Below are 19,365 nucleotides of genomic sequence, written 5' to 3'. Positions count from 1 at the left end.
TCCATTGCAACTTTTTTACACTATCTCCTCTCACTCCCATGGGATGAAACCAGGTGAGAAGAGGGAAGGGTCAATTGGGAGAGGACTGAATTAGAAATGAATAGATCCTAACTGTAGTTTCAAGGCTTCTACTGTAGGAGAGCCTACACTGTTGGAAGTTTCCCACCAAATAATGACACTATAAGCAACTATCCTGCAGGGACTCAGGATTCAACAATAGGCAACTAACTAAGCATACCTTGAAAGAAATGTAATCAACTCAGGCAGTAATCAACATGAAAGACAGTCATTAAAACAGAGGTCTTATAAGAATTGGAAAATACACAAAATCTAAGTGTCAAGTCTAATTATCACAAAGACAACACATTTCTTGAACTTTACAGACTTTTCTACCACCTTTAGATGTCTTTTTGTTTCTCCTTAAAGAAATCTGTCTACCAACTTGTGTTATTCACTTATATTGTCTTAATTTTGTGCTTGAAAATGAAGGGAAATACTACAGCAAATACACTTCTTAGTCAAAGCCTTTAAAAACTGTGTACAATATCCTATTGCAGTAGATTGCTGTCAGTCCTACAGACAGCACAAACTCCAAGAAGTGGTTTACATCTCCTGTGAACTTAGCTAGAACATTATTCTCAAAGGAAAATACATACACACACGCGCGCGCGCGCGCGCAGGGTACATCTCATTCCCAAGCATTTTTCTACTTTAAATGTCCTAAAACTATAGGATATTTGTTCAAACCTACATTATTTCTTACATCCATATACTATAACTTTAATACTTTCTCATCTCTTTGACACTGGGACTGTGACAGAGTCACTAAAATGAAGATTTAACATCATGGGTTACAAGAAACTTAAAACAAAAGTTTTACTATTTTGCTTTCACCAACTTGACATTTTCCCACAGTCGTGTTGTAAAAATGCAAGGAACCCATAAAACAATATGAAAGAAAATACTGTAGTTTCCGTTTTCCTAAGAAACTTAGGTATCAAATTCTTATTAGTCAGTCTCAGGAGCATAAATTCGGGAAGTGGGGGGTGGGGGCACCAATCCTGTAACAGTACATGGGCAGAAGAAACTTACTAAAGAAACATGAGAAACAGCATAACAGCCACACTATTTAAACTGTCCCAAGGGGCTGGCGCATGGCTCACTTGGAGAGCGTGGTGCTGATAACACCAAGGCCATGGGTTCGGATCCCTATATAGGGATGGCCAGTTAGCTCACTTGGGAGAGCGTGGTGCTGACAACACCAAGTCGAGGGTTAAGATCTCCTTACCAGTCATCTTTTAAAAAAATAAATAAATAAAATAAAAAATAAACTGTCCCAGATGGCAGAGAAGCATCACTTGCCTGGTACCTGGTGTTTGGTGTGCTTGAAGAACCACTCCAGAACACAATACCCACCCTCTTTTTCCCAACCCCACCACCCTCTGGTCCAAGTTTCTGGTAGGCACTAAATGCTTACAAATGGCACCAATCTGACTAAAGTCTCCAAAACACATATGAATTGTCTCTTAGGTGATTTTAAAGGGTAGAATTGATCACATGGTTCACCTGCAAGTTCCATTTAACTTTGAGTACTGCCTATAATGCTGATTATTATTTTAAGTCTCATTATAAACATCAATAATAGGGCCGGCCCTGTGGCTCACTCGGGAGAGTGCGGCGCTGGTAGCGCTGAGCGCGAGGCCGCAGGTTCAGATCCTATATAGGGTTGGCTGGTGCGCTCACTGGCTGAGCATGGTGCGGACCACACCATGCCGAGGGTTGCAATGCCCTTACCAGTCAAAATAAATAAATAAATAAATATCAGTAATAGCCTATAGAGCTGTGGTGCCTTCACACAATGATTTTAATAAATATTAATTAAACTGTGACTTCTCACTATCAAATAAATATTATTATTCTCACATTACTGATAAATCAACAGACAAGAAAAGAGAATGCACACTGAAAGCATAGTCCCAAGTAAAATATAACTCTTCTTTGGTTTTTAACAGGTAGTAGGAAACACCAGCAAAAGAGATCCTAGAGGTTTCTTAAGTAAAAAATGCTTATACATCTTTTCTAACTGAGACTCATCCATGATTCCCATTATTAATATCCTCAGCTTAGACCCATTTTTCCTGCAACAATGGTATCATTCTCCTTCTGTAACATCTGTTTCTCTACCCTGCAAGCTGCAAGAAAGAGTATTATAAGGTGCTGCCAAACAAATTTACATAAATCTAGAAGCCTCCTTGAATTAATCATTGAAAAGTGGTTAATGTTATCTGGTAAAATACTATTTTTGATGAAGAGGCACAGCTAACATAGGCACATGCTTTAAAATAAGGCTGTTTTTTTAAACCAGGCAAGACCACACTGATTCAGATTCTGGTGGTCCAATGAAGTTCTTAAAATCACTTTCTGTGTTGAAGCAAAATATGAAGATTAATGAAACTCCATAGAAAAGCTTCAGTTTTTAACTTCAAAAATGTAAGACATATGAAACATATGAATGCCATTATCTACAGAGACATATGTATATGCATATACACCTTCCCAGGCCCATAAAGCTCACCTTCTACTTCTTCTTCATCACACACATGCTTAAGGAAGGAAGCCCCTCTGTCCAGGACAGCTTCATCCTCCATCCTATAGTAATAAAAAAGAAAAAAAGAATGCTCAGACTTCTCCTGGAGGGAGCCACTTGAAGCAGCCCAGCTTCTGGGCAGGTTAACCTGCAAGCTGTTGTTCATGTTAACAGGGCAGAGTCACTCTTCCTTTGGTGTCTGCTACTCCCTCACGCAGCTCCTCTCATCTGGTGCTTGAGAATATGCCGGTCCCGCATAGCTTCAGTTCTAACCTTGAAAGGACACCCACATGGACAGGTAAGAGAAAATAATACCAGTTCTGTAGGCTGAATGTTGGGAGCTCTCCCTTTTGGGGTTTGAAAAAAAAAAAAGGATAAAAGGAAAAAAAAATACCAAGAGAGGAAGTTTGGTGTGTCTGGAGTGCTCGTGATGATCGTCTGTGGAAATCCAGCTTCAGTGCTTAGCTCTTTAAACACCCACTGCATAAAATGTATACCCTCACACACACACACACACACACACGCACGCACACGCACACACACGCACACACCCACACGTAGAGAGCGACAGGGAGTTAGGCTAGTGCACAGTGGGAGCCTCGCTTCCAGCCAGCCTCTTAATACCAGCACAGCCCAGTATTCTCTGTTGAGTGGCAAGCTTTGAGTCACATGTTGGCCTTACGGAAATCTGACATCTGAGGATTATCCAGCAATCCAGCTTCGGCAATAGGCACATATACATGCCATCCATTCATTCATTGTCCATGTTCTTATCACACACCTTTCTCTGTGTATATCTGCTCTGTTAACTCTTCACTGAAGCGCACAAAGTTCTTCATTTTGTAACCAAATTATGCTGTCCTCCCTCCTGTCTTCTTACATAATAGGATCTACTCTGCAATTTCATATGCTAAATAAGACCTCAGAACCCATCCAAGGAATGAGAGCGTTTTTATGGCCTCCCAATGCCAAATATGTTTCTAGTTTATAGAGTGAGTTAAGGCTTATTTCCATACTCTGTGCCTCCTTTTCATTGTATTAACTTTGATATATAGAATTCCATGAACTCTATTTATAGTGAAAGCAGAAAGAAATCCTGAATTGCTCAAATGCTGCTTGTGTAGTACGAGTCTAGAAACAAAGAACTTTCTCTGGGGACAGCTGCTCTATGTCATTCGGTACATGAGCACTGCCAGAGAACCAAGTGTTCACTCTGTATTGTATTCATCCAATTATATGCTCAGGCACTGAATACTGTAGGTCTGTTTTCCATATTATCTGTATAACTTACTCTTGTGCTGCAGATATTTGTTATAATGTATGTGGATGAGCACTGAATTCATATTTTTCTCCTTACTATTTTGGGAGCATATGCCTCTCACAAAGCAACCATCCGAGCAGAAAAAGTCAGAAATTTGGCGTCAGGTAGCCCTGGGTTTAAAAAATCTAGTTGTGCCACTTAGCAGTTGTGCTACCTGGATCAAAGTATTTAACTTTTCTGAGCCCCAGATTTTCCATCTATAAAATTGAGGTAATAATATCAACTTTGCATTGATTGCTTGAGATTCAAATTAGGTAACATATCTAAAAGCACTCGGCACAGGACCTAGCTCATACTACACGTCTAATAAATATGTTTCCTTCCTTTTTCTTTCCTTCTTTCTTTTCTACCCTGACCAAGCACTGGTGGACAATGCTATTAAGATATTCATTATCTTTGGACACTTGACAGGACTTCTTCTTTCAGGAACATGGGCCTTGTATGTAAAAGCTCATCCTGATATATCCCTTTTTCCTTCTCTATACTCTAAAATGGGTCAGCCACCAGGATTATGGTGAAAAATAAAATGCTTTGAAAGTTTAAGGAGTCAAGTCATTTACCAACCTCTCTGAGCCTCAGGTTCCCATGAAGATTAAATGATACAGCATATTCACTGATTCAGCAAATATTCATTAGTGCCTGATATGTTCCTGAGCACTCTTCAGAGGGAGGGGAATACATCTGTGAATAAGACAACATTCCTAAGAAACTAATAATGAACAGACGGATGAACGATGTAGCCTCAGATAGCATCCAGTGGTTATCAGAAAATAAAATGAGGGAAGGGGTTACTTGGCATAAGGTGGATCATATGGGGCTTCTAGGGAAGCAACATTTGAACAGAGACAAGGATGACAGGATGGAACCAGCCATGTGAGGATCTGCGGGCGGAGTATTCCAAGCAAAGGGAACAGCAAGTGCAAAGACCCTAAGGTGGAAGAAGTTTAGCATGTTCCAGGAGCAGAAATGAGGTCAGTGTGACTGGAAAGAGAGACAGAAGGTCAACTGCACAAGATGATATTGAGGGAATTAGGGCCATGCTGGCCATGGTAAGGAGGCAGAATTTTAGGTGTTATGGGAGCCACTCTTAACATTAAGAGTGACTTGAGCTGTTTTACCTCTCTAAAGGATCACTCCGGCTGCTATGTGAAAAATGGACAGTCAGGGAACAAGAAAAACCAGGAAACTATCACAGGAGCCCAGGGAAGGCTATGGGAGAAACAGTTGTTGGGAAGGACTCAAGAGTTCTGTTTGGCCTCTCTAAAGTTGAGATGGATGAACATGCTAATAACACTGATTGATCATCACATATTGTACACAAATACTGATAGTCAACTCTGTACCCCATAAGTACATATAATCAATTATGTTTCAACTAAAATATAAATAATTTTTTTAAAGGTTGAGATGCCTATTACATGTGAAAAAGGAGCTGTCAGGCACACAACTAGATGTCCGAGTCTGGAACTCAGGAGCTCTGGGCTGGAGATAAAAACTGGGAAATCAGTGGATAAAGCTGGTACCTGGACCTACTACTAGATGGAATCATCCGGGAAGATAATGTAGACGTAGAAGAGCAGACTCAAGACCAAGTGCTAAGGCATGCCAACATTTACAAGTAGAGCAGAGGAACAAAAACAGTCACCAAGGTAAGAGACAAACCAGGCAAGCGATGTCAAGGAAGTCATAAAAAGGGGAGAGTATTGCTACTGAGAAGCTGAGAAAGATGGAGACAGAGAAGTAAAAATCAGATTTGGCAATATGAAGGACATTGGTGACCATGACCAAAGCACTTGAAACATACGCTATGCAGTGGTGGACACAGAGAGAGCTGAATGCACTTCCCTTTTCTCTTTCCTGCCTTCCTCCATTCATTCAGTAAATATTTACTGAGTACTTATTATGTGCCAGGCACACTTCATGGCACTGGAGAAACAGTGATGAGCAAGACAGGAAAGAGCTCTAGTGCAATGACACCTGCCTTTTCAAAAACATCTCCTAGCAATCAAAGAGAGTTGGTGCAAAGGACGAGAACCCATCAGTTTATACGGCGTCTGTAGACACAGATAAAGATGACAGTTTAATGGGGAAATTTTCTTAAAAGACCTCAGAAGAACAAAATCCAGGAGACCTGTACTAGTGCTCGTACATTAACAGTATTGTCTCCCCTTTGGAAAACAAAGAGTAGTTAGGTCACATTTCTTGTCAGAACTTTTTCCAGTCCTATCAGCCTGCAGAATCCAATACAATTTCATAAAGAACATCATTTCTGCACCCCACCATTAATCAAGCTAGTTCCAAAGTCTTTTGTTGTCCTTTTATACATTTCCTAAACAAAATGTTTAGCCTTAGTGCCTGAGCCCTTCTCAAAACTGCATGCAATAACCAAAGGGGAAGTAAAAGAAGAAAGCCACTTAACAACTGGAGGGAACGGTAAAAAGTTAATGCCCCATAACTCTAGGTTGAGAAAACCATTCAGCCTAACTGAAGCACTGTCACCATGTTCCATCTGAGTTACAGAGTGAGAATAATGATTGGTGCATTCCTTGGCTCTTTGATGCATATTTCGCATTCCCTCCAAGACTATACATAGCAAGTAATTAGAAACTTAGTTCTTTCTGAGAGACAGTGCAGAGTATCTGAAAGCAGCCTCTCCCCTGCAGGAAGCGAAAAGGGATGAGGAACAAAATGGACATATATAACCTGCACACTCACAGCAGCCTTTCCCCAGAACAAGTCCAGCCTGGCACACCTGAGCTTCTGCACAAACTACAGAAATTTTACAGCTCTTTTCCATCTTTACACCACAAATGTCAATTATTTGGGTTTGTGCCCCCGCCAAATCCTCTCAGCAGTTGTTTGCTATTATTAGTAAGACAGAGATATCTTTAAAATGACTGCCTGACCCAACCAGTTTCCCCTCTATCAGAAGGAAGAAATTAATTCATCCAGTTCCTTACCAGGCCCCCAAACCCATTCCCAAAATGTTCCTTTCACACGCCCTGCATTTGCTGAAAACAAAGAAGGAAAGGAGCATGCTTCTAAACAGCGCCCTGGGTTGCTCACAGCACCAGCGTGAGGCAAAGTTCAGAATAGATTTGGAAGCTTCTCACCAGCATCACGGGGATAAGGGTCACATCAGTCAGTATAAAATCCATTCGGGGCCAGTACTGCCTTCCTTCAACAGGGCATCTGACAGTAGAAGTTGTACCCCTTCTACGGAAGTCCACACCCAAATCAGGGTTTTTCTGATTCTCCATTATTCGGGGACACGAAAATGATTTAACTGTAACACATGTCAAATCTGCAGCCAAATGGACCAGCTTTCACCAGTCAGTCCTAATCACTGAGCAGGCTTGCAAGGGTGACTTAAGCCCGGCATGAGAAACATTTGCACAAAACTGTCAGCCATTGGGCCTTGAGCACCCATCTACATTCCACCCATCTGAGTTCCCACCCCCCAGAACCCGCGCCAACTGCCAACGTGCTCACCAGCTAGTCCCCACAGCGTGAGCAGCTGCCACTCAGCCAGTCAGCAAGTGGCAGGCCGCCAGCACACAAGTTTCAGAATGCAAGCCTGCCCGTCACGGTGCTGCTAAAGGTTGAAGGTCTTCGGGTGTGCTTGCCTTTAGATTCGCCTCACTTGCCCTCCCATCTCCCTTGTCCCAGCCCTCCCCTGGTACACCTCCCATGGTAGCATTTCACTCGTCTCTATAGTAACAGCATCTGGTTTCAGGGTTAGCACTTTATACAGTGCAATTCTCCTCCTAGCCAAGGCTTTTGCCAAAGGATATGCTAGCAAAAAGGCTGCTGCTTCTGGTGGAGCCACCTGTTTCCTTGCCACCCCAGGATTGCAGCTACGTAATAAGCTGTGGGGTCACAGTGACCACAGCACTGAGTTCCAGGGGAAGCAGAACAGATCCTCCCACCTTGGCATACTGGCCAGTGTGGAGAAGATCCACCCCAGGGCTTGTAGCCCCAATCCCAAAGCCAGCCCATTGTCCTCCACACCCTGCTCTGCACTTAACTAGGCTGCAAATGGATCAAATTAATAGTGGGGCTTTCTTACTGCTTCCCAAAAGGCACCAGGGATGGTACCCTAGGGAGCAGCATGGCTCCAGTTTTTAACATGTCCACACTGGAGTTTGACATCACTGTTTCTTTCCATGTATACAGCTTAAAGTTTATCAATTAACCTCATATTTAAACTCATCCCACTTTACCCTCACTAGCTTGGTCTGTTTACGACACCCAATGAACCCCATAATCTCTCACTTTACCACAGCTTTCCTGTACATAGCAAATGTTCAAACAGTTCTTTATACATATGCCTGCACACATAACAAGGTGATGCACACAGCAGAGTGGACAAATACTAGGAAGTATTTTATTATTATTAGCCATTGCTGCCATGAAAACTCTACGTACAGCGTGCATAAGGGCCTTTACTTGAGTACTAAGAGGTGTTAATCTCAAATCTCAGAGCTCAAAAGCAGGATGCCCCTGCTTACTTGGCTGGTCTTGGATCAGAGGGAAGGCAAAAATCAGCATTTCACAGGTCTTTTTCAGGAGCTATATAGAATGTAACAATCAGTACTAATATCTAAAACTGTACATTCACACACAAATTTCTGAGCTCTATTCCCTATTCAGATCATTTCTAAGAGGTGGAAAACAATTTTCACTACAAAGCATTTGCAAGCGTGATGTTTTCTTTCAAACTTTCTAAACCTCACAGCATTTTATTGGTGCTTTTGCTGTTTTGTAAAATCTGCTGTCCACATTTTCAACATACACAGAAAGAACAAGCCACAGGTGACAGGGAGAGCAGTCTCAGCAGCTGCAAAGTGCACTGCCATCTTTCGGCAACATGTGTTCACTACAGGGAACTGGAGGGCGAGGGCAAGGAAAAGCTGAAATCATTCCCTTCAAAACTTCACAGGGGCCTCCCCAGGGCCTTTCACTCCTGCAGGAAGTAAGGGAGAAGAATGCAGTTGCAGGCTTAACTGGCAGACTGCTGGAGCTCTGGACATACATGTTGGTGTAGCAAAACTGACAAGCATGACTAATGGCAGAGACGACTCCCAGAGATGAGCCGGCAACAAAGCGAAGCAAATCCCCTTCGCAGAGTTCAGGAGCTCCCTAATCAGCCTGGAAATTTACACAGGCCCAGGGCCAGGGGAAACGGGTGACAGCCACACATGAAATCAAGACTGTGGACTGGATGAAAGGTGAAAATGCAACCCAGAACAGGATCACGCCAAACATAATTCTGGATTTATGAACTGTATTAAAAGTCCATTTGTAGTCTTGGGCATTTATCCCAGAGAAATGAAAACTTATGATCACACAAAAATCTGTACACCAATGTTTATAGCAGCTTTAATTTATAACAGCCAAAAACTAGAATTAGGCAACATGTCTTTCAGAGGTAGATGGTTAAACAAACGATGATCTATCTGTACCACAGCGTACTGCTTAGCAGTGAAAAGGAGCAAACGGTTGATACACACAACAAATGAATGAATCTCCAGGGGTTATGCTGAAGGAAATAGCCAACGCCAAAGGTTTCCATACTGGATGATTTCATGTACTTAAGACCTTTGAAATGACAAAATTTTAGAAATGAAGGGCAGATTAGTGGGTGCGAGGGGTTAGAGAAGGTGTTTGTGGTTATGAGGGCAACACGAGGGATCCTTGTGTTGGTTCTGTTCAGTATCTTATCTGTGGTGGTGCATACATAAATCTACACAGTCAATAAAACTGTACAGAGTTTAATACCAACAGAGACAGAGAGACAGAGTCAGAGAGACAGAGAGAAATGAGTGCAAGTAAAACTGAGGAAATCTGAATAAGTTCAGTGAATTTTATCAGTACCAATATCCTGACTTTGATATTGTACAATAGTTTTGTAAAATGTTAACATTGGGGAAAACTAGCAAAGTGGGGCTTTCTTGCACAAGTTATCTCTCTGTACTACTTCTCAAATATACATTTGAGTCTATATTCAAATAATTTTTGAATTTAGAAAATTTTCAATTAAAAAAGCTCATTTGTAAATCTGTTTTTTTATTTCCCCTAAAAACATTATTTCACAGCAGTCAGGTACAGATGCTGGTCCATCAACATATATGCAGAATTAGGCAAAACTGAGAACAAATCCCAAATGTGCCCTTTAATAACTGTGTCACTTTAGGAAGGTTAATTGATCTCTCACTCCAATGTCTTTAAAAGGAGCCTAAAACACTTCAGAAGTTGGTCTAGAGTATTAAGTAAGTTCCTGGAGTAAATAATTCCAATTAATTTTAGTTAAATCTAAATCTGAAGTTTGTAGGGCCCAGAGAACATAGTAGAGTATTAAAAGTTCTACAGACCTGAAGGCCATAATTCTGTCTCACAAGCAAATACATGGGAGTTTCAACTGGGAGACCAGAGATAAACTACCCCTCAAGCCTATAGGATCAAACTGTTCCCCTCCATGTTCTCTATGTTAGGGTAAGGTCTCCTATAGTCTGTCCACAGATTGCTGCCTGAGCTCTGAAGGGCTGGAGCAGGCTCGGCAACCAAGGACAAGAAAAGAACTGATAGGCAATGGAGACTCTGGGATGAGGAAAGGCATGGGGGCTTGCGGGAGATGACAGATGAAGGGAGAAATTGCTGGGGAAGGTATTAAGTACTGAAAAGGGGCTACTTGCAGACCCCTCGGGACATTCGCCTGACTTAGCCTACACCCACGGTCACATACACTCATTTTTTTTAAGGGGCCTTCCAGCGTGTCTTCACAATGACCATGTGCTGCTTCTAATCAGAGTTCCAACGCAGAACAGAGCAGTCTCATTCTTATGGCAGATATCAAGCACTTAGCCCTTTGAAAGTTTTCTCAGAGCTTTTACTGGTAGAAATAGGAAAAAGAGGCTACTGTATTAGTCGGGGTTCTCCAGAGAGACAGAATCAATAGGATATGTAATAAATACATGAGAGGGGATTTATTAGGGGAATTAGCTCATGCCATTGTGAAGAAAAGTCCCATGATAGGCTGTTTGCAAACTGGATACCAGTAGCGTGGCTCATTCAAAGTCCGAAGGCCTCAAAACCAGGGAAGCCACTGGTGTCCTTGGTGTAAGTTCTGGAACCCAAAAGCTGAAGTCTTGAGCTCTGAATTCTACGTACAGAAGAGAAGAGTGTATCCCAGATCCAACAGATAGATTCGCCTTTTTTTCAGTTTTCTTTTTTATCTCTTGGGACTTTCCGTGGACCAGATGGTTCCCGCCCATACTGAGGGTGGATATTTCGCACTCAGTCCACTCAGGCTCTCAAGTTAATCTCTTCTGGAACTACCCTCATGAACAGATCTAAAAAGATAGCTCTACTAGGTTTCTCAGCATTCCTTAATCTAATAGAGTTGACACCTAGAATGAACCTTCATAAGCCCACCCCTTATCAACTTGGTGTCCATCCTATCTCCTTAAATCACACTAAATCTTCAAATGGGACAATAACATAATACTTTTGCCTAACATGGTGCAACTATCCTGCGTACAACCGAAAACGCATTAATCCCCTTCCCAGAAGAGGAGGTAATGTCCTTAGATGATATTTACCCTCCTCCCAATATCCCATGACTTAAATGCAAATACTATGATGTAAAGTTTAACAATATTTAAATGCTGATATAAAGTCACTAAGTCTCATGGTACATAATAAAGAATAAGAGGAACAAAAACGAACATAATTGCTTAATATATGTACAGTATATATACATAGAGACATATTCTTAACACTATGGGGAGGACAATTACAATCCTCATTTCTGTAACTGGTCATATGGTCAAAGCTGGTATCTATAACTACCTTCTTCTACTACCCATTCCGTATTCCCTTTGCCTTCAAGGAGCAGTTCAGCTAGTCGTGGTTCTTTACCTGGCAGAGTGGCCCAAACCTTCATCCCTGAAGGGTCTGGGCCATTCGTAGTCTCACCTGGATCTCGTTGTTGTAATTTTCCACTGACCTTAATCACAGGACATGGTAGTACTAGGAGACACCATAAGGGACCTCCTGTATTCCAGATATAATCTTCCTTACCTCCATTGTGAAGTAGTAGTCCAAGTTCCCCTTGGTAGTCTTGGTCAATCATCCCAGCCAACATCATAACTCTTTTCTTAGACTGTTAACTCAGAGGCATGAGGATCCCAAAGTGGCCAAGTGGCAGCCTTAACTTCCAGTTCAATGGGATCATTTTTGTGTCTCATGATGGAAGCATTCCTCCCTTCGGAACCAAGACCTCTTGGCCAGCAGAGCATAAAGTCACAGGAACAGGAAGCAAAAATTTTGCTAATGGGTCACAAGAGGTAAGGGTGAGTAGTGCCACTTCCGTTTCCACCCCTTGATTCATAGACCCGTGAATCCTGGCTATGGGAGAGGCAGTACCATTTATTGGGTGCTAATTTAGAGCATATACAGCCTTCTGTAGAACCTTGCACAAGCCTTGTCAGGTATTATCATCTAGTTGGCACTGTAAGTGACTTCAAAATGCCATTCCACCATTCTATCAGACAGAATGATGTGGAACATGGTAAGGCCAGTGAATTCCATGAGCATGAACCCACTGCCATATTTCTTTGGCTGTGAAGTGAGTTTCTTGATCAGAAGCAATGTTGTGTGGAATGCCATGATGGTGAAAAAGGCATTCTGTGAGTCCACTGATGGTAGTTTTGTTGGAAGCATTTCCAGCTGGGAAGGCAAATCCATATCCACAGTAAGTGTCTATTCCAATAAGACAAAACTCTGCCCCTTCCATGATGGAAGTGGTCCAATGTAAGCAACCTGCCACCAGTACCTGGCTGATCACCCCAGGGAATGGTACCATATTGGGGGCTCAGTGTTGGTCTCTGCTGCTGGCAGATTGGGCACTCAGCAGTTGCTATAGCCAGGTCAGCCTTAGTGAGCAGAAGTCCATGTTACTGAGCCCATGCATAACCTCCATCCCTGCCACCATGACCACTTTGCTCATGGGCGATGACAGGAGTGGCTGGAGAATGAGGCTGACTAGTATCCACAGGACGCGTCATCCTACCCACCTGATTGTTAAAGTTCTCCTCTGCTGAGGTCACCCTTTGATGGGCATTCACATGGGAAGCAAATATCTTCACATCCTTTGCTCACTCAGAGAGGTCTATCCACATACCTCTTCCCCAAGTTTCTTTCTCACCAATTTTCCAATCATGTTTCTTCCAAGTCCCTGACCATCCAGCCAAACCACTAGCTACAGCTCATGAATTGGTATATAATCACACATCTGGCCATTGCTCCTCCCAAGCAAAGTGCACAACTAGGTGCCCAAAGTTCTGCTCATTGAAAAGATTTCCCCTCATCACTGTCCTTCAGAGATGTCCAATAAAGCGGCTATAGTACTATAGCTGTCCACTTTCGGTTGGTGGCTGCATATCATGCAGAACCATCTGTAAACCAGGCTCTAGTCTTCTCTTCCTCTGTCAATTTATAATGGAAAACTCCCCATGAGGCCACAGGTGCAGGCTGGGGAAGAGAAGGCAGCGTAGCAGGAGTAGGAGCCATAGGCATTTGGGCCACTTCTTCATGTAACTTACTTGTGCCTTCAGGACCTGCTTGGGTCCAATCTCCTATATACCATTTCCATTTGATGATCAAGTGCTGCTCTGCACACCCAACCTTATGGCTTGCTGAGTCAGATAACACCCAGTTCATGATGGGCAGCTCAGGTCACATGGTAACTTGGTGGCCCATAGTCAAGCATTCAGTTTCTACTAAGGCACAGTAGCAGGCCAAGAGGTGTTTCTCAAAAGGAGAACAGTTATCTGTGGATGATGGCAGACCCGTGCTCCAAAATCCTAAGGCTCTCCACTGTGATTCACCTACAGGGGCGTGCCAAAGGCTCCAAACAGCATCCCTATCTGCCACTAACACCTCAAGGACCATTGGGTCTGCTAGATCATATGGCCCAAGGGACAGAGCAACTTGCACAGCAGTCTGGACCTGTTGCAGAGCCTTCTCCTGTTCTGGGCCCCACTCAAAACTTGCAGCTTTTCAGGTTACTTGGTAGATGGACCAGAGTAACAAACCCAAATGAGGAATGTGTTGCCTCCAAAATCCAAACAGGCCCACTAGGCACTGTGCCACTTTCTTGGTGGTGGGAGAGGCCAGATGCAATAACTTATCCTTCACCTTAGAAGGGATATCTCGACATGCACCACACCATTGAACTCCTAGTAATTTAACTGAGGTAGAAGGCCCCTGAATTTTAGTAAGATTTATTTCCCATCCTCTGACATGCAAGTGTCTTACCCATAAGTCCAGAGTAGTTGCTACTACATGCTCGCTAGGTCCAATCAGCATAATGTCATCAATGTAATGGACCAGTGTAATGTTTTGTGGAAGAAAAGGTGATCAAGATCCCTGTGAACTAAATTGTGACACAGGACTGGAGAGCTGATACCCTCCTGAGGTAGTACAGTGACGGTGCATTGCTAGCCTTGCCAGCTGAAAGTAAACTGCTTCTGGTGGCCTTATTGACAGGAACAGAGAAAAAGGCATTTGCCAGATCAATAGCTGCATACCAGGTACCCATAGATGTGTTAATTTGTTCAAGCAATAAAACTACAACTGGTACAGCAGCTGCAATTGGAGTCAATGCTTGGTTAAGTTTACAGTAATCCACTGTCATTATCCAGGATCTGTCCATTTTCTTCACAGGCCAAATAGGGGAGTTGAAAGGGGGGTGTAGCGGGAATCACTGCCCCTGCCTCTTTCAAGTCCTTGAAAGAGCACCAATCTCTGAAATCCCTCCAGGAATGTGGTATTGTTTTTGATTTACTCTTTCCCTAGGTAGAGGCAAGTCCAGTGGCTTTCATTTGGCTTTTCCCACCATAATAGTACTCACTCGACAGGTGAGGGAACCAATGTGGGGATTCTGCCAGCTGCTAAGTATGTCTATTTTGATTATGCATTCTGGAACTGGGTAAATAACTATAGGATGGATTCAGGAACCCACTGGACCCACGGTGAGTCAGACCTGGGCTAAGACTCAACTAATCCCCTGACCCCCATAAGCCTCTGTTCTAACTGGAGGGCCACTGTGACATTTCAGGTCTCCTGGAATCGATGTCAGTTCAGATCCAGTATCCAGTAGTCCCCAAAAGGTCTGATTATTTCCCTTTCCCCAATGCACAGTTACTCTGGTAAAAGGCCGCAGGTCCCCTTGGTGAAGGACAGGAGAAAGATTAATAGTATAAGTTTTTAGTAGTGTACCAGGGTCCTTCCTCAAGGGGACCCAGCCACTCCTTCATTCAAGGGTTCTGGGTCTGTAAACTAGCTCATGTCTGGGAATTGATTGAGGACCCATGACTCTGTTTTTATGATTTGAGTTAGACTTTTGTTCACTTGACCTACAAGTTTTCTGCTTATACAGATTGAGTATGAATTTAATAGGCTTCCTGTCTATCTGACTTTTAGGAACACCATGATTAACTAACCAACTCCATAGATCTACACGAGTCTGACTATTCTTATTGTTGCTTTGCTTCTGCTGTCCATTATGGTAACCACGCACACCTTGCCTTTGTTGGTTAAGTACAGCCACTTGGCCCCTGACACCCCGGGATCCTATTAGTACCACTGCATTTAAGTGTTCCAATTGCCTGACTGTAGTTCCCACTGTAAGGTCCAGTCTACAGATAAGAGCAATCACAGAGCTCTTCAGGGATGCTCGCCTCACAAATCTATTTCTCAAGGTATTGGTAAAAGGCATGTCTTCTGAAGCCTCCCAATGTGGGTGAGTAGGTTTATGTGACAAATCCACTCTAGCATTCCCATCTCCTTAAGCCTTTGAATTCCTTCCTCTATAGTTAACCAAGGGAGATTGGGCATCTCTAACCACTCAGAGTGGGCCATCTTTTGCCCTATATCTCAGCCAACCAACCAAACTGTTAGCACATTTCTTAACTTCCCAAGCTGCAACATTAAATGCAGACTCTCCGCTTAGTGGGCCCATATCAATAAATTCAGCCTGATCCAATTTTATGTTCCTTCCACCATTATCCCCCACCCTTAATATCCTTTCCCATACATATTCTCCTGGTTTCTGCTAGTATGAAGTAGAAAACTGATTTAGTTCTTTTGGAATGTAATGCACCTCCTCGTGGGTCATACTTTTTATCTCCCTTTTAGGGGCCTGCTGGGCCTTGAGTCTAGTTATAGGTCTAGAATCAAAGATGGGTGGTGGGGGTGGGTCCTGAAGAGAATCAACATTGTCTTGCTCAGTCACTGCCTCAGAGGAAACCATTACTGTGTTCTTAGGCAATGCAAAGTTAATCCCCTCAGACAGAGGTGGAAAAGCCTCTGTCTTGGGGGATAGGGGTGGAGAGTTCATGTCTGGAAAACAAGAATCAATGCAGTTCAGGGATTCCATGTCCCCAGCCTCATCGGGGTCTTCCCACACGTCCGCATCCCAACTTGTAGGAACCCATTCTTTCCCAACAAATGCCCTCACTTTAACAGTAGATACCCCATGAGACTGCCACTGTAGTTCAGCCAATCTTATGATGAGGGTTTGTGTTTGATTTTTGGCAATTTCAGCCCTGTGGGTACTGGAGAGAAGATTCTGGCCTAGAGCACACTTAGAAACTTTTAGGTCATCTATGTGGCGCTTGAGCTGAGAATTCACATCCCTGAGCTCTTTTCTTTCTTCACTTTGTACAGTGATGCAAGGAGCAACCAGCCAACATCATATTCCTTGGATTTCCACAAATACTCAAAGTTATTATAGAGAGAGTCACTGAATCCCTTGCCTTTTACAAGCGGTGAATCAGGAGTGTCAAATGGATTTATTTTTTATATCTCTTTAAACAATTCACACCATGCACATCAGTGCTCTCTGTATGTATTATTAGAAGTTGAGCTGTTAACATTTTTAGGTCTAAAGCCCTGAAACCAACTGCAGAAATTCACCTTTAAGATTCTGTTTCTCTAGAACCACTCCTGGTATCAAAATCTGTACTAGGATTCTCCAGAGAGACAGAATCAATAGGATATGTTATAAATACATGAGAAGGGATTTATTAGGGAAATTATTTCATGCAATTGTGAAGAGAAGTCCCTTGATGGGCTGTCTGTAAACCAGATGCCAGTAGCAGACCCAAGTCCGAATGCCTCACATCCAGGGAAGCAGTTGGTGTCCCTGGTGTAAGTCCCGGCACCCAAAAGCTGAAGAGTCTCGAGCTCTGATGTCCACGGACAAGAGAGAAGAGTGCATCCCAGCTCTTGGGGTCGTCCACATTGAGGGCAAATCTTTCCCACCCAATCCACTCAGGCCCACATGATAATCTCTTCTGGAAACCTCCTCATGGACACACCTAAAAAAATAACTTTACCAGATTTCTCAGCATTCCTTAATCTAATCAAGTTGACACCTAGAAATAACCTTCACAACTCCCTTCTAAACTCTTTAACTTCTGTCCCTCTTTAGGGGCTCTTGTGTGAAAATCAGAAAGGTCCTAAGAAAGGGATCAGGCCCAATGGAATGTCACAGCTGCTCCATGTGAGAAGCCAGGGCAAAGGACAGCTGTGGGCATGTCCACGCACTGGTCCTTCCTGCTCACCACCACCAGCTCTTCAGCCAAGAGCCAGCCCTGAACCAGCAGCAGAGTAAAGAAAGAAGAGCAGAGGGAGGGAAAAGGAAATATCTATAGCCGAAAGTCCATCCTGCAAGGCAGCTGTTAGTTGGAGGATGCTCCAGCATATTAGACTTGAAGTGAGGGTAGGACGGCTGGATTCCTGTCTGCCCTCTCGCCAATGACTTCTAACTGGATTTCCTGGCTCTAAATTCACTCCTCTCTAATCTACCCATTTATAAAGCACAATTTGATTATTAGTCTCCTTTTAAAGATGATTCAGTAGTTCTTCACCACATAGAAGATAAAGTCAACATGGAATTTAAGGCTTGTCTTGAGCTTTCCACACGTAGCTCCTGCATCTCCCATGTCATACCTCTGAAGGGTCCACCATACCTTTGTGTACATGTTACCTTAGTTAGCCCATTCTTCAAGACCCAGCTCAAACCTCTCCAGAACACTCTCTACATTCTCAGACATACCCTTCCCCAAGCAGAGCCATGCTTCTTCCTCTGTCCTCCACTGGCTCCCTGAACGTGCCTGCTTCTCATGTGGTACATTACAGTGCACTGTCACAGAAGCTGGATGGCAGCTGCCTGCAAAGGAAACTAAGATTTGAAATGTCAAAATAAACTTTAAGCTCTGGGCATTTTAGCTTAATTTTATATTTATACATAGCAAATGATAAATTATTTGTAGTAATTAGGACAAGGATAGCACAGATAACTAAAATCTAGTTCATTCATACTCATTTTAGTCTGTGATTTTGCATACATTTACTGTGGATTTTACAGTGCTCTCAGATCAGATGTAGGTTGGCAGGTGGATGGAGACTTGAGAGCAGGAGTTTGTTCCAGCACATAGTGCTGGGAGATAGTCGGATGTCACTGACAGGTACAACCCCCTGACCCACCCAATCTCTGACACACCAAACTGACCTCAGAGAAAATGCCTCCTTTCCCACCTCTCTCCAATATGGCAGCTTCCTGCCCACATCTTCCATCCTGAACCACGCCTCCACTGCCAGGTACTAAGTTCTTGCTGATGTCGGGCAGTGTGCTAAGCATCACGCATGCATTATTTCATTCTGGATGCTGTCATATTTTGTCTGGCTCAGTAACAGGATAGGGCTGAAGGTTCTAGCTAAAAATGTCAATACCTGTAACCATGTAAGAACTGAAATTAGGGACTCTCATTATCTATTTTTTTTAAGTCACATTTTCAACACTTACTATATGCCAGGTACTGTGCTCAGCACCTTACAATGTTTATTTAATTCAATCCTCATGACAACCCCATGAGGTAGGGACTTTTCACATACCCACTTTAGAATTATAATTTTAAATTAAGTAATTTGCCCAAGATTATACAGTTCTATAAGAGAAGACCAGGCAGGCAATCTAATTCAGCAGTGTACAATTTTAACCACTCTATTATACTCCTTCATAATTAACTAACATAATCCATGCTCAGCAGGGATTACCTTCAAGAATTTTTTTCTGTAACATTGAACTTAAATATGCCTTCTTATAATCTTGAATTATTTCACTTACACTCACCTCTCTCTGTACCTTAGTGTGCCTACTGGCTAAAGGTTGGAGCATTCTCTAACAAGCCTTCCAAAATTAATGTCTTTATTTATATTTAGCAAACACTTAGGCAGTGCTTACCATGTGCCAGTTATTGTTATAATCACTTTACAAATATTATTCTCACAACAAATAAGGTATATACTTATTTTATCATCATCATCTCTGAGGCACAGAGAGATTAAGTAACTTGCCCCCCAAAAAGTCAACACAGCTACTAAAAGA

General features: G+C 42.8%; 1 protein-coding gene and 1 pseudogene across 2 annotated transcripts in view; both read right to left on the bottom strand.

The window, feature by feature from the left end:
* The window catches only part of SLC4A4 (solute carrier family 4 member 4), a 355,627-nt gene that overhangs the window by 305,274 nt on the left and 30,988 nt on the right, over window positions 1-19,365 (bottom strand). The window contains exons 1-2 of one of the 2 annotated variants that reach the window (XM_063107590.1): window positions 2,982-3,010; window positions 2,576-2,649 (exon numbers count right to left, since the gene is read on the bottom strand). In XM_063107590.1, the coding sequence (XP_062963660.1) occupies window positions 2,576-2,648 (73 nt within the window). In that variant the 5' untranslated portion in view covers window position 2,649; window positions 2,982-3,010. Of the gene's footprint in view, window positions 1-2,575; window positions 2,650-2,981; window positions 3,011-19,365 lie in introns of those variants that run through there. The other variant, XM_063107589.1, reaches the window with a different exon arrangement.
* Window positions 12,154-18,618, bottom strand: LOC134385723 (uncharacterized; annotated as a pseudogene).

The sequence above is a fragment of the Cynocephalus volans genome, chromosome 9 (assembly GCF_027409185.1).
Source record: "Cynocephalus volans isolate mCynVol1 chromosome 9, mCynVol1.pri, whole genome shotgun sequence".
NCBI lineage: Eukaryota > Metazoa > Chordata > Mammalia > Dermoptera > Cynocephalidae > Cynocephalus > Cynocephalus volans.
The sequence above is the reverse complement of the archived record's forward strand: the minus strand, read 5'-3'. Positions and strand labels throughout refer to the sequence as shown.